Source organism: Callithrix jacchus, chromosome 2 (assembly GCF_049354715.1).
Source record: "Callithrix jacchus isolate 240 chromosome 2, calJac240_pri, whole genome shotgun sequence".
In the NCBI taxonomy this organism is placed as follows: Eukaryota; Metazoa; Chordata; class Mammalia; order Primates; family Cebidae; genus Callithrix; species Callithrix jacchus.
The window spans coordinates 102162021-102175640 of NC_133503.1; the positions used below are offsets into that span (position 1 = coordinate 102162021).

A 13620-nucleotide genomic window follows, 5' to 3' on the forward strand; every position below is an offset into this window, starting at 1 on the left:
AGCTCTCAACAGTGGTCAAGTTCTTCCATGCTTGCAAGTCTAAGGAGTTCTAGAGATTTGATTCTGATCTTCGATATCCTACTTACTGTCACCACAAGAATTAAGTAGATCTAGCTTCCTAATGAGCAACCTTCCAACAGTTAGTATTATAATAATATTTATAAAAACATCATTCTCAATCTCTTTGGTATACACAATTTAAAACAGTGTACAAGAAAAAGAAAAAGATCCTAACTCATAAGAACTCCAATAATGATATGAATAGTATAGATGATGGAAAGTACCCCAGGTAGATAATTAAGAAAATTGGGTTTTATCTTGTCCACTGATTGACACTGATAGCCAGATAAAGTTACTTAATCACTCCAAGCAAGAGTTGTCCCATCTTTAAAAGAGAGGATGATACTTTGGTTTTATGATTACAGAAAAAGATACTTCTGCATTCATCTCTTGAAAATTACCCCAAAGCAAGGAAAAAAGAAATACACAGTTCAGTTATGATTAAAGTAGATCACTGGACTCCTAAAACACAACCTGTGAAACAGGAAAGCAGATGGAAAAATAATAAAAGTTCAGAATGATGGAAGAGTTTTGGAACTAGATGTGGTGATAGTTGTACAATAAGGTAAATGTAATTGATGCCACTGAATTGTGCACTTAAAAACAGTTAACATGGCAAATTTTGTTAGATATATTTTACCACAAAACATTTTTAATGGAATCATAAGGATTTAGTAGAGAGGAGTAAGGTCAAACAAAAATGCTTCCAGGTTGAGAGTACGAAAGAGCAGTTACCCAGTTTATCTCCCAGAAAAGTCTGAGAAATTGGAAGCAAGGTAGTAACAGAAAGTGGGGGGGAGTGAAAACAGGGATTGCTTGAAAGTGTGTGTAAGTTACAACTGGATCTCCTGATCTCTCCTTCCTCAAAACCTTCTCTGTCACTGGACAAATGACCTCACCACTTTCATCCTGGCAGTAAATGATGCTCTTGGAAGATTGAATTAGAGAACCTCAGGGCTTACAGGCTGCAGGGACTGAAGAGGATGAGATCAGACTGAAAACAGGGGTGAGAGTCTGGTACTAAATGTAAGATCCCAGCCCCTTCCACTGAGTAACTCCAAAATACAGATAGTCGGGACTTATCCCTCTGAGCCATTTCACTAGAGCAGTCTTAGCTGATTTTAAAATATGGAGATGAAGAGCCAAAGCAATGGCTTGAAAGGGTTGAAGGTAGTTGTGTCTGGAGAGGAGGAGGGGAAGGGATAGGACAAATACCCTGACGTTTTCAACAGGCTTTTTATTATTGTGTGATTTTTAAACTATATGCCTCTTATTCTTTGATTAAAATAAATTTGCAAGGCATAAAATCAGGGAAAATTTCTAAGAGCCCATTCTGCCTTTGTTTTAGTCAGATTCAATCATATTATCTTTCATGGAAAAAAAACTGTTACTAGACTTTCGATTTTTTTGCCCCTAAGGGGAAAAATATCACCAAAATAGCTATTTCTAAGGAGTGCTAATTGGTGTCATCATATTTTATGTGTAATGCATATTTGTATTGGGAACACATTTTTCCCTTCAGTAATTATGTATCTGTACACTAGACTGTGTCTATTTCAAGATCACTAAATTGGTCCTAGTTCAGAGTGTCCAGTAGTATAATCTGGACTGACTATAGCTCCATGTATAATTTTTCCTATGAAGAAAGCATTTGCTAAATAATGGAACAGGGTATGTTTAAAAACATATTTGAGGGAGAAACGTTCCCTCTAACATCCAGCTGCTTTGTATTTGCATTGAAACTTTGTGCTGATTTCAAAGGATCTTATCTATACTTTGGAGAAGGTCTGGGATTTTCTATTTTACAGCATCTTATTTCCATATAGAGGTATCTCATCGGCCTACTCACTCATTGACCTCTGTTTTAATTCATTTTTGTAAATCTAAACAATAAGTTGATTTAACAGACATTGTTATAATAGGTGTTTTTCCAGAGAGTTCTGCAGTTGATTTATGCAGTTCTTTATGTCTGATCCCATGAAAAGACCATTTTCATCTTTTGTTTTTATTTTCCAAACATACAAGCATTGTTAAAGCTCTTTAGAAACTGCTTTTGAATAGTCATTCTTTGTGTAGAAAAACTACAGTATATTCCTTAAGTGAAATTCAATCAACTACTTTCATGGTAACTGGGCTTAAAAGATATCAGTGAAAATACCCACACAAGCTCTTAAGATCAAGGCATTTGTTTCAGCTGACTTTAGTATGTACTTATCCATTGTGCATCAAATGATGAGCAAAATAGCCAGATTTCTAATAAGCAAGTACAATATAGACAAAAGAGAACACTGATTTAGGGTCCTAGTGTCAAATGCGGTAAAACACTCTGTTTATAGCAGGTCAGGCTTGGGTTTACAATTAGCACTAATTACTGAGAAAAAAAATCAAAACCTCCGCTTTAAGGAAGGACACTTTTCACTGCAAGATCAAAGCCAGTCTCTGCAGAATAGGAAAGCCTCTACCACTTAATTGCACTGAAGTGCTAATTGGATTGTAAGGTACTTTCATGAGTTTCCCCAATTAGCCAGCCATTCCTGACAGAATCCAAAAAGAAGAGATTATGAGTTCTTAGAGCTTTTGTCTATATGGTTGTGATTTGTATACCTGACTGAATGTAGCCTTGCCTTCTTTTTATGTAAATTGAGGTCTTTGGGGTCTCAGTTCTTAGCTTGCTATAAATAGCCTTGAAGGTAAAGCTATCCATTGTATACAAAGTCTTAACTGTGTACTAACGATAATGGGACAAAATTTAATGGGGACTATCAGTTCTATTAAGATTCCTAATTTGAAGTATGAGAATTGGGTACAGCTTCTTGGCTCAGGATTTTCACCTTGTGTAGTTAGGATCCAGTTTGGATATTTGTGTTACATTTCATATTTGTATTACATTTTATTACTATTCATTATGGGCAATTTTTTTGAAAGGAACAGATAACCAGTAATTTTGTAGTGTTTATTTTCTAAATACTAAGTTTTATCCCCGAGAATAATTGATGGCTCTAATTGTACCTTGCCTATACATTGTGTCCCTTGTGATTTTGATTGTTGCTGTTTGATCATATAAGGCAGTGACAATTCTACCAGCTCACCACACAAAAACTCATATAACAAAGTGATCTGTTTGGGCAAAATTATCCATTTGGATAAAGAAAATGGGAACCTTTAGTTGATGTCAGGTCTTCCCTACACCAAGTGAAGTAAAAAGTTGCCAGCTGTGCAGTGAATTCACCTGTCTGTACTAAAGTGGAACCATAATAAATCTTATAAATCTCCCACTGACATAAAAACTATGCTACTTTATTCACATTTCTCAAACTTTGTTTGGACATTTGCCTAAGCGATAAATGTGTTAGGTCTCCATTGTGCTGGTAAAGCAAGAGGAACTTAGGAAATTTATAAAGAACTTTTGGATGTTCTGAATTATCTGATGATTAACCTCATTAATTAGAAAAGAATCTACTTCCCACAATTTACTTTCTGTTCTATAAACCCTAGAGTGAGTTTTCAAATAATAAAGTTGTTGATTTGTGTCTCTGAAATTTGAGTCTGACATTGAGAAGCAACATGATTCTCCATGCTCCTAGGGCTAAATATGCTTTATGCTCCATTATTGTATTTTATAGTAAATGGAGGCATTATAATAATAACACCTACTATGTATGCACTTTATACTATTAAGTATTTTATATACTTTTTCACCGACTCTTAAAATAACCCTAAAAGAAAAAGTAGTAGTACTATCTTCATTTTAAAGGAAATAAACAAGTTTAGAAAGGTTCAATAGCACAGCCATCAAGAAACACAACTCCCAACTAGAGAATCCACCATTAAAACCCACTTTTTCTGACTTAAAGCTTTTGCGCTTGGCTCATTAAAATTAGTGGGAAATTAGATACCTCCGCTTATGTTTAGTCTTGTACATTTCTTTTATAAAACTTATAATTATGTATAATATACACACACACACACACACACACACAGTTTTGTTTAGTTTCTCCTTTCCCATTTTGGGAGTAGGGGACTACATCTGTCTTATTCATCAGTGTCTAACAACAGTACCTGTCTCACAATAGGCCCTCACTTAATGGGTGGATGGATACGCCAGTACCAGAGCCAAGGGCTTCTAATGCCAAGGCTAATCCCTTAAGTACCCTCTCTGGTAAAGTTCTTCAATTTATAAACTATGTATACTTTAGTAAAAGATCAGGATACCCAAATCTGAGAAATAATAAAAAGAAAATATTTTTGATCTTTGGTACTATGAGATTAGCACCTTGGAAATATTTAAAGTGTTGTTTTTTTTCCTTCACCAGGAACATACAACTTTCAGTTTCAAATGAAAACATTTCCTAAAGGAGGATGTGTTTTCTACCATGAAATTACACATATAACTTTTAAAAATTAGATGTGGATGATATGTATTGTTTAAAATAACTGTCTTCTCTATCAAACCTTATACTTTTGCCAAATTTGGGCATATCTACAAAGACTTCTATATAGATCATGACATAACTGAAGTCATCAAAATAAATGGATCAGGCAATATACATTTATTGATGTCTACTTCTTATTATGAAAAAAATTAACTTATAAATAGACATATCTCCTTCAAATAAAATCAAATTTGTTGATTAAAAAAAAACTTTTAAAACTTCCCTGTTATTTAATTCCAGAGAAACTAGCTCATAGATAACTTTTAAAATGCATTTAATAATATAATAAGCAATATGAATTTAAAAATTTCCCTTGACATGTAGGATAGTAGCAATAACATCCATGTATGTTTTTCAGATCATGTATGTAAATGGTATTTTCTATCCCAGTTACATGTATTTGTCATCTTTAAAATGAGAAAAATATCAGTATCAAAGGACATGTGTTATGTAGCTGGTCTGACACAAAATAGTCAGTGATTGGTAGCAATTTGTATAGTAGAATGTTACGGTCACAGTGAAAGCATAGATTGCTAAATGTAATTAATGCTGTTTTACTCTACATAAAAAATTTTTTACTACAAATCATAACTATATTATTTTATAAGTTTAATTTTTTTCCAGGCTTTTTTTCTTTTTCTTTTTTAATGACCAAAACAAAGCATCTAAAATTGCAGCTTCTGGAAGAACCACTTGTTCTTGCCTGTCTTGTATCTCTCTTCAAATTTGACCTTGGCCTCTCGTCGGGCCTTGCATTTAAGGGCAGGATATAAGTTTAATTTTTAACTAGTAAAGTATATACATAACATAAAACTTGCCACTTTAACCATCTTTAAGTGTACAGTTCAGTGGCATTGAGTACATTCACAATGTTATATAACCATCACCACTGTCTCCAGACCTTTCTCATGATCCGAAAGAGGTGTGTAGATACTTTATTTTTAATTTTAAAGTGATTCTTCCTTTTAAAGAATTATACAATAGGAGTACATTTAACAGATATATAGTAAACATAATTTTGTACTTACATTTGTTATTCCAAAAGCATTTCTCTGTCTGATGAGTCACATTTACAATTAATTTCTTATTGTAATTACTCATTGTGTAAAAGTATCCTTTTTAAAATGTTGAGCTTTTCTTCTTCAAACCACAAGAACCTATCTCCTATCCTGTGTTCCCTCCCACTTATCTGCACAGACATAGACCCGTCCCATGATCATTTGACATAAAGTTTAGCTTTAGTTGAGAAACCCATGCAACCATGAGATAGGCTGTCTCACATCGAAATGCAGGTATTCTTGAGTCAGGAATCTTTCGACAAATAAAATATTTATCAAGAAATATATTTTATGATTTTATGTTCCATTTTATCCAAATCATACCAGGTTTTGACTCACTTTGTTTTAACCATGAGTTTGGATCATATGTAACTACTTCCCTGTCCTTGCCACTTGCCCCACTCTTATTGCCTACTCCTATTCTCCACCCCCATCACATTGGTTAGTCAGAAGTTGCCTAGCCAGGTATGGTGGCTCACGCCTGTAATCCCAACACTTTGGCAGCCGAGGCAGGCAGATCGCTGAGACTAATAGTGAGAGGCCAACCAAGACAATATGGTAAAAACCTGTCTCTACCAAAAAAATTACAAAAGTTAGCTGGGCTTGGTGGTACGTGCCTGTAGTCCTACCTACTTGGAAGGCTAAGGTGGGAGAATCACTTGATCCTGGAAGATCAAGGCTGCAGTGAGCCAAGATTGTGCCAGTGCTCTCCAGCCTGGGCAACAGAGCGAGACCCTGTCTTAGAACAAACGAACGAAAGAAAGAAAGAAAGAGAGGGAGAGAGAGAAAGAGAGAGAGAGAGGGAGGGAGGGAGGGAGGGAAGGAAGGAAGGAAGGAAGGAAGGAAGGAAGGAAGGAAGGAAGGAAGGAAGGAAGGAAGGAAGGAAGGAAGGAAGGGGTAGCTGACAGCACCTTAAGTTCCCATGTCTGCGCCTCTTGCATGTGTTGCTTATTGAACCTGAAGTGTCCGTCTCCAACTTGGACCCCCACTTCTTTGTAGCCAGCCTGTCTCTTCCTATCACTTTTTACTCAGCTTAGACTTCACTTACTCAAGGAAAACTTCTCTGGCACCCATCCTACCTACCTCTCCTCAGTTCCTCAGTAACTTCCTATGCATACCCTCTGGTAACATGAGTCACACTCTATTGAGAATATATACTTACTTGTCTTTCTTTGTCTGTAGATTTGGAACTCCCTCTAGTTTGGATTGTGACTTATCTGTATCTCTCTTTCCTAGCACAGCATGTGGCATGAAGGAAGAGGCAGTCAGTAAATAGTTATTAAATAAATGTTACAGTATTAGCATTTTTTCAGTTGTTGTGGTAGGAGCTGTAGTCAGACCAAAATACAATGGATTGCTGGATTTGTATTTTTTATTTATCCAGAAACCTTTCTGAAGTACTTTGGGACAACATGGATTAACCTAAGGGACATTATGTTACGTGAAATAAGCCAGGTACAAAAAGACAAATACTGAATGATCTCATTTATATGTAAAATCTAAAAAACTTGAACTCCTGAAAGCAGAGTGTTGTATGGTGGTTACCAGCAGCTGGGAGTGGGAAGGAGCAGAGACTTGTTGGACAAAGATACAAGTTCCAGTTAGAAGAAGGAATGTGTTTTTGAGATGTGTTGCACAGCATGGTGAATATAATTAGTTATAATGTATATTTTAGAATTGCTAAGAGAGTAAATTTTCAATGTTCTTATCACAAAAATGATATATGAAGTTATTATTCTGTAATATATACATATCTTAAAATATCACATTGTGCACCTTAAAAAAAAGAGAAAGAGTAGATGAATGAGTAACTATTGAGAGACTTAGTGAGGACAAACTGTGTCCCAGATGATACTTTTACTTATTGTGTACAAGTATTATTTTTAAAATGTTTATCTCAGAACCCTGGATAAATGAGTAAGCTTTAGTCCACATGAAAAGCAAGGTAACTAACGGAGCAAAATTAAAAAGGATCTTAGAACCAATAAGAACCACAGAGTTTTCCAAATTTCTGTCCATATTATTCCTGTTCTTGATTAATCTGAGTATCAGTTTCCACAACAGAGTAAGCCCCTGGGACTTTTGTGTCACATGGGAAGAAAAGTACATAGATTAATTTTAGTCACTGAGAATAGATCTACTGAAACATCCCCTGAAATAAGTATGGATTTTATTACAAAGTGCTGAATAAACTTCCCAGAGCTTTTCTTGCCTTTGTAAGTCTATGTTAGTTCCACAGTTGAGAAAACAAAGTGGCAAAGAAGCCGGGAACTCAGAGATTGCTTCTAACCACAACTTCAGCAAACTACTTTAAGCTCTATTCTGTGTCAGTCAAGGCCAGGTTGGAAGGGACCTGAAAACTATAATGTTTTTAGTAACAAATGTCACACTTAGTCCCCATATTATAAGAAACATTATAACAAAACTTTATACATTAGGGATGTAATAAAAGCCACTCCTATTAAAATACAAACAAGATGGGGTGGTTAACATGCTTTTCACAGTGTGACCTTCGAAACATACCAAGCAAATAAACCAGTGAGTTTGATGAGTGAGTGAAAGGGGCATGAGGTTGATTAGAACCAGGTGAAGGCAGGTGGGGCAAATCGAAACATATGTACAGAAATAAAATCTATTTTAATAATAAAGTGTGTGTGTGTGTGTGTGTGTTTATATAGCAGCCCTGTATGTTAAATAATGATCATGACTCAGAACACTTTAGTTTTCTGTTTTACTAAAAGTGAGTTGAAAATATATAAGGTACTTCTAAATTTTTCTTGACTACCCCTCTTTAACAAAGTGCTCTTTGTACCCTGCTAGACCCAGGGCTCTGTGACTGATAATTTCACCCATCAGCATTCCTAAATTAAGGTTAATGGCCAGTCCTGAATGCAGAGGGCCCCCACCTATGAGGAGAACAATTCCATGGCCCAAGCACTCATCAGAAATATCATGGCATGTGGTGCATGCAAGAGAAGGCCCTTTGATGTAAGCACCAAGGCTGTTACCATGGAGACCACATGATTCAAGTCACTTCCTGATGCTAAAGCACCTGATCTTCAATTCTTCACTAATTTCCACATAACCTTGACCATACTTGACATTTTAAACTCTAATATGCCAGAATTTATTTTAAGAAAATGAGTGATCTATATACAATTTAGAACATGATGTAATTTTTCCATTATTTTCTTACTTCTTAGTATTATGACAGGATTATTTTCCATTTAATTTTGAATGTAATTCTTTTAACTTAGATATGTCTGAGAAAGCACAGGCCTGCCTAATATATGAAAAATGGGTCACAGGTATTAGCTGGCAGTCACATTATCTGGGAAAAGACAGGGGCTGGAAGAAGAAACTGTTGTTTAAAATGGGTATGCCAGGAGCACCTATATACATGTTCATTTGACAGCTCTTGTCCCATTCCTTGAAGAAGTGAGGCCGCAGGACAGAGAAGCACATAATAGCTATCTGCAGATTAAACAGCTAAGTCATCTGTGTTTCAGTGCTTTTTAAGGACAAGTTACCCTCTGGCTGGCATAACTATAGAAGAAAAGATAATTTAAGCTTTTCTTTCTTTACAAAAGGAAGTAGGAAAAACTATATGAGATGTTGATTCTCATATTTTCTAGCTGGCTGCAGTGCAAATTACTCTGAGGTCCATATACACATGTTTAGTTCTGAGAGTAAAGATTTTATATTAGTCCATAAGAATCTTAGAACTAAAAAAGGAGAAACATTGATGGCCATAAAGGGAAAAGATATTTAAATTTATGAAGAAAAAAAAACCTGGGCTATCTTTTCTCCTTCTATTTTTACTCATGATTCATTTTTTTGAAGCTACTCCATTTCTGTGTACCAAAGTTGACTCACAGTCATAAGGGAAATAATTATCCTGTTCACCTGTATTACATGGCCATTGAACTATTTCATCTTGGACCTTTTATCTGCCATGTCAACAATGAACAGTGTGTAACTTGGACACAGGCTCTCACTCCCTACACAGAATGCTTGGGCCACAGACTGCTGTTTAAGGATGCATTGCATATGTTGATGTCTGCTCCCCACAGAATTGAGCAGGTCATCTTAAAACTGCTCTGTGAAAATGGAAAATGGAGATTCATTTTTCAACATTTTTGTTTTCTTCCTGAATCCAACTGAATCACTAGGAAGTTTCTACCACAATTATATTTTAAATATGTACAAATTATGGCCTATGCAAAGTACAGTCAAAAGTGCTTACTTTTTTATATTTGTGTATGTCAGTGTGTATTTATGCAGTGTTTGGGCATAGAAACCAGTTTAGGTTAAATCTGAGGTGATGTGAGCACAGAACTGCACAGTTATGTTAGTTGGGAAAAATGGTATGTGCCCCAAATTTAGAAAGTATATGTCACCAATGAGTTAAAATTTGTATGGAGATCTGAAAGATTATGTCAATACTCTGTTCACTAACATCAGTTTTGAGTTTAGTAGTTTTTAAATAATATACTTCTAAGTGGGTATGCTAAATAAGAATTAAAGCTTCTCTTCTTGTTGAGTGATTTTTTTAATAATTAGACCTGTACCCAGTTTTTTCTAACCAATGGGAAAAAATGTTGTTTCCTTTTTCTCCATTCTAGTATTAGAACTGTTTATTAGCATGTTACTTTCTGATCACACTAATTGGCTGAGTATAGTGAGCAGTCGGTGGAACCAGATGTTTACACCCACTCTTCCTGGGTCTCTGTCCCTATTATCCTCACTTGGATTACTTACAAAGCCGGGGCCCTTTGTCCTGTTAGCTGTATACTTCTGGTATAAGCAATCTTAATCAGTGACACTGAAAGGTTGAGAACGCCCAAAAGAAAGAAAGAAATAATCAGGAAGTGAGTATATTAAGCAAAGCAATGAAGCCATGTAAATTTAAAATTAAAGGAGTCAATCTGACAGTACTGAAGGTGGCAAATTACATCCTAATTTTAAATGTGAAACCTATACTAATTCTCTTGCTACCATCTCAACCCTATCAATGCCTAGAGTTGAGCACTGAGAAAACTCAAAAATCTGCTTTTATTTTGGAACTAGTTCTTTTTGGTGCTTCTCTTAATTTTTTCCTAAGCTGTCCAGTAAGCATTCCGTCTTATGCCCACCCCCTGAAAATTAATTTTATGAAATAGTGGTAAAAATTTTCAAGATTTCTTGAAATGAGCTTGTCTTGGGGAGTTAGGAGCATACCACCCCAGAGTAGTCAGTTTCTTTTATTGGCTGCTGTTTTGAGGTACGTTCTGTGGATCAGCTGCAGAACAAGTTAATTGTCACTGTGGGGATTGAACTAATTATACTATCTTTGAAAGCCTCCTTTGTGTCAGATTCTTAACATAAATTTTCTTTAATCCGTAAAACATCTCTATGAGATATTAAAATTTTTACTTTCAGACGAGAAACTTAAATCTCAGAGTTTAAGTAACTTGCCCAAACAAAGTTAGATTATAGAGGCAAAAACTAGAGTTGATGCCTTTGGTCTATCTGACCTCTGATCACTGCCCCTTACACCTTTAGAAAGAAAGCTCAAGTGCCATCTTGTATACAAGTGAATTGGCCAACCAAGTTTTTCATAGCAATGGTTCTGAAACCTCGTGAAAAATAAACACCTTGGAATGTAGTAAAATTGTGGATTCCTTACCATACCTGCAGATATCTCAGGAATCTGAATTTTTAACAAGTCCAAGGTAATTCTGAAGCAGATTTCTACTTGGAGAATCACTTTCTAAAAATATTAATAAAATTATTTCTATCAGCTACACATTCATCTATCATACTTGAAGGAAAAAGAAGTTGACTTTACTACACAACGATTATGTTTTGATGGTTTTATGACAACCCCTTTACCATCTAAGATTCCTTCTGTGTCCACTTTCTTCCTCCCAAGAAAGCTGAAGGGTTAGTTTTGCTTTCTTCAGATTAATTAGAGGTAATTGATTTTGAGGTAATTGACTTTTTAGCAAGTAATGCTAAAGATGTTTTTATTTTCAAGGGATCAGAATTTATTTGAGATTGATATCTATTTGTATTTTGAGTAACCTTTCTTTTGACACTTTTAGCCATAGACATTGATATTAATTAGTAGACACGACTTTTTAAGAGCTCTTTGAGAGGTGGGCTATTCTGAAACTAAATATAAAAGCAGGCTACCTTGAGAATCTATGTCTCTGAGCATTTAGAGGAAGAATAGGTGTAGCAACACTTTTTTGTTATGAGACAAATTTTTAATTTACAAAATTAGTTTTGCCATAAGCTAGTGCATTTTTCACGGAGAAGGGCTGTTGGTGACACTTACTAAAGTGTTGTAACATTTTGCTAATTTAAAAAAGGTCTGCTTCAGATCGATTGCGACCTTATCAATAGGATGATCTCATTCATCTCCTTTGGAGACTCCTGTCACAGCCCGCTGCAATAGCTCTGAGCTGCCTCTACTGTGACTGCAAAATCAACATTAAAGAGGGTTTCAAATCACTTTGTGGTAAAGTGAAGCATCTTTGTGGTATTTTTTTAGTTATTGGTTTTTAAAAAATAATCTTTCTTAGTTTTTTGTTTTTAAAAAATCTCGAACTCATGCTACTCATGTTAGACATTCTAATTTTTTTTGTTAAGACTAAGAGCTATTTAGGTGAGAGGAAGAGTTATTTTGTGATATGTATTGAATTTATGGTCCTTTTGCCCAGCTGTTACTCCTAGTTAATGTTAATTTATTTAAAAAATGTATTCTACTATTTCTTGCAATTTTTTAATATCAGGAAATAAAAGATGACATCTTTTCTAGTTTAGTAGTTTTTAGCATTTTCTTTTTCTAAGAAATTGTTTTATGATTAAAAATGATCATTTTATTTCCTTGAAGTTGGGTAAAACTTAAGACAGCCAATTTTCAAAGTGTGTTACATATTCCATACTTAACATCTATAGAGTGTCAGTAAATTAACAAGATTGAATTTCCTGGGTGGCTTTGGAAGTAAATCTTTGACTTTGTGAACACAGATAATTTCAAAGCAGAAATTGTGCAATCTATAATTCTTAAGCGTAATTTCATAGCTCGGAATTTCTTATAACCTTCTTCTGTTTCTCTTCTGCTTTTTAAATTTATTAATTTTGTTCCAACCTTTCTAATATTAATTTATCTCAATTGTCCTTCATTTATAGTCATTTGTGATCAAAACCACTTTCTTTCCATCTGCTGTCTTTTCATTCATCTCTCCTTTTAAAATCTGTTTCCTCCCCTGTAGACTTATGAATATGCCATGGTATGTCAATTTCTTTGACTAATTAGGAGGGTAAAAGGATTCTCTGCTTTGGAGATTGTCATTCTCCCTGTGTACCAGTCTCAACAGTTAAAATCAGCTGTCTTTGCCTACTAATGATTCCTTAAAAGAGAGTTTCCTTTTGGGGACCCCTGCACTCTGTAACAGTGCTTCTTCCATGGCCTACAGGCCCACTGACCGTGGTTCACTGCATGATTCAGCCTACTTTCTGAACTGCTCTTTCCTAATGAGATACCACTGGTCTTTTAAAGTCATTGCTATTTTAAATTATTTTTATGTGATTCAAATAAGTGTCAGGAAAAGTATTTATTTAAATGGCCCCGGTTTGGTAATGTGCATAATACTTGATGGTTATTTTACATCTATTTTATTTTGTGCATAACTATTATTTACCTTTCTTCTCACTTGAAATTATTATATTAAATAAAATGTTATTTTAAGAGGAATATTTATTCAGAACTTAGTTTCTATGGTTTTAATATTCAAAACTATTAAAATATTTGCAAGCATTTTATTCATGTTTTAGAGAGATGTCAGCCAATAACAAGTTATAAAGAAATATGATTCAACACAGTGTGGATTTATTGAGTACCTACTATTCATAAACTTTTCTAGGTCTTATGAGAAATACAAAACAATTTAGAGTTTATTCATTAGCGACACAGTAAGTTACATGATTTAGTATCAGAATAATTGGTGGATTCAATCAGTGTTCTATAATATTAGAGGAAAGAGAAATTAACATGAAGTAATTACTTTGGAGGGGTTGAT

The 13620-nt window shown here is 34.8% G+C and overlaps 1 protein-coding gene across 10 annotated transcripts in view; it reads left to right on the plus strand.

Annotated features, from left to right (window-relative positions):
* FBXL17 (F-box and leucine rich repeat protein 17) overlaps positions 1–13620 on the plus strand; it is a 572981-nt gene that overhangs the window by 456174 nt on the left and 103187 nt on the right. The window contains exon 9 of one of the 10 annotated variants that reach the window (XM_054252083.2): positions 334–4300. The exons of the other annotated variants lie outside the window; for them this stretch is intronic. Within the exon in view, the coding sequence (XP_054108058.1) occupies positions 334–350 (17 nt within the window). The 3' untranslated portion in view covers positions 351–4300. Of the gene's footprint in view, positions 1–333; positions 4301–13620 lie in introns of those variants that run through there. 10 annotated transcript variants of the gene reach the window in all.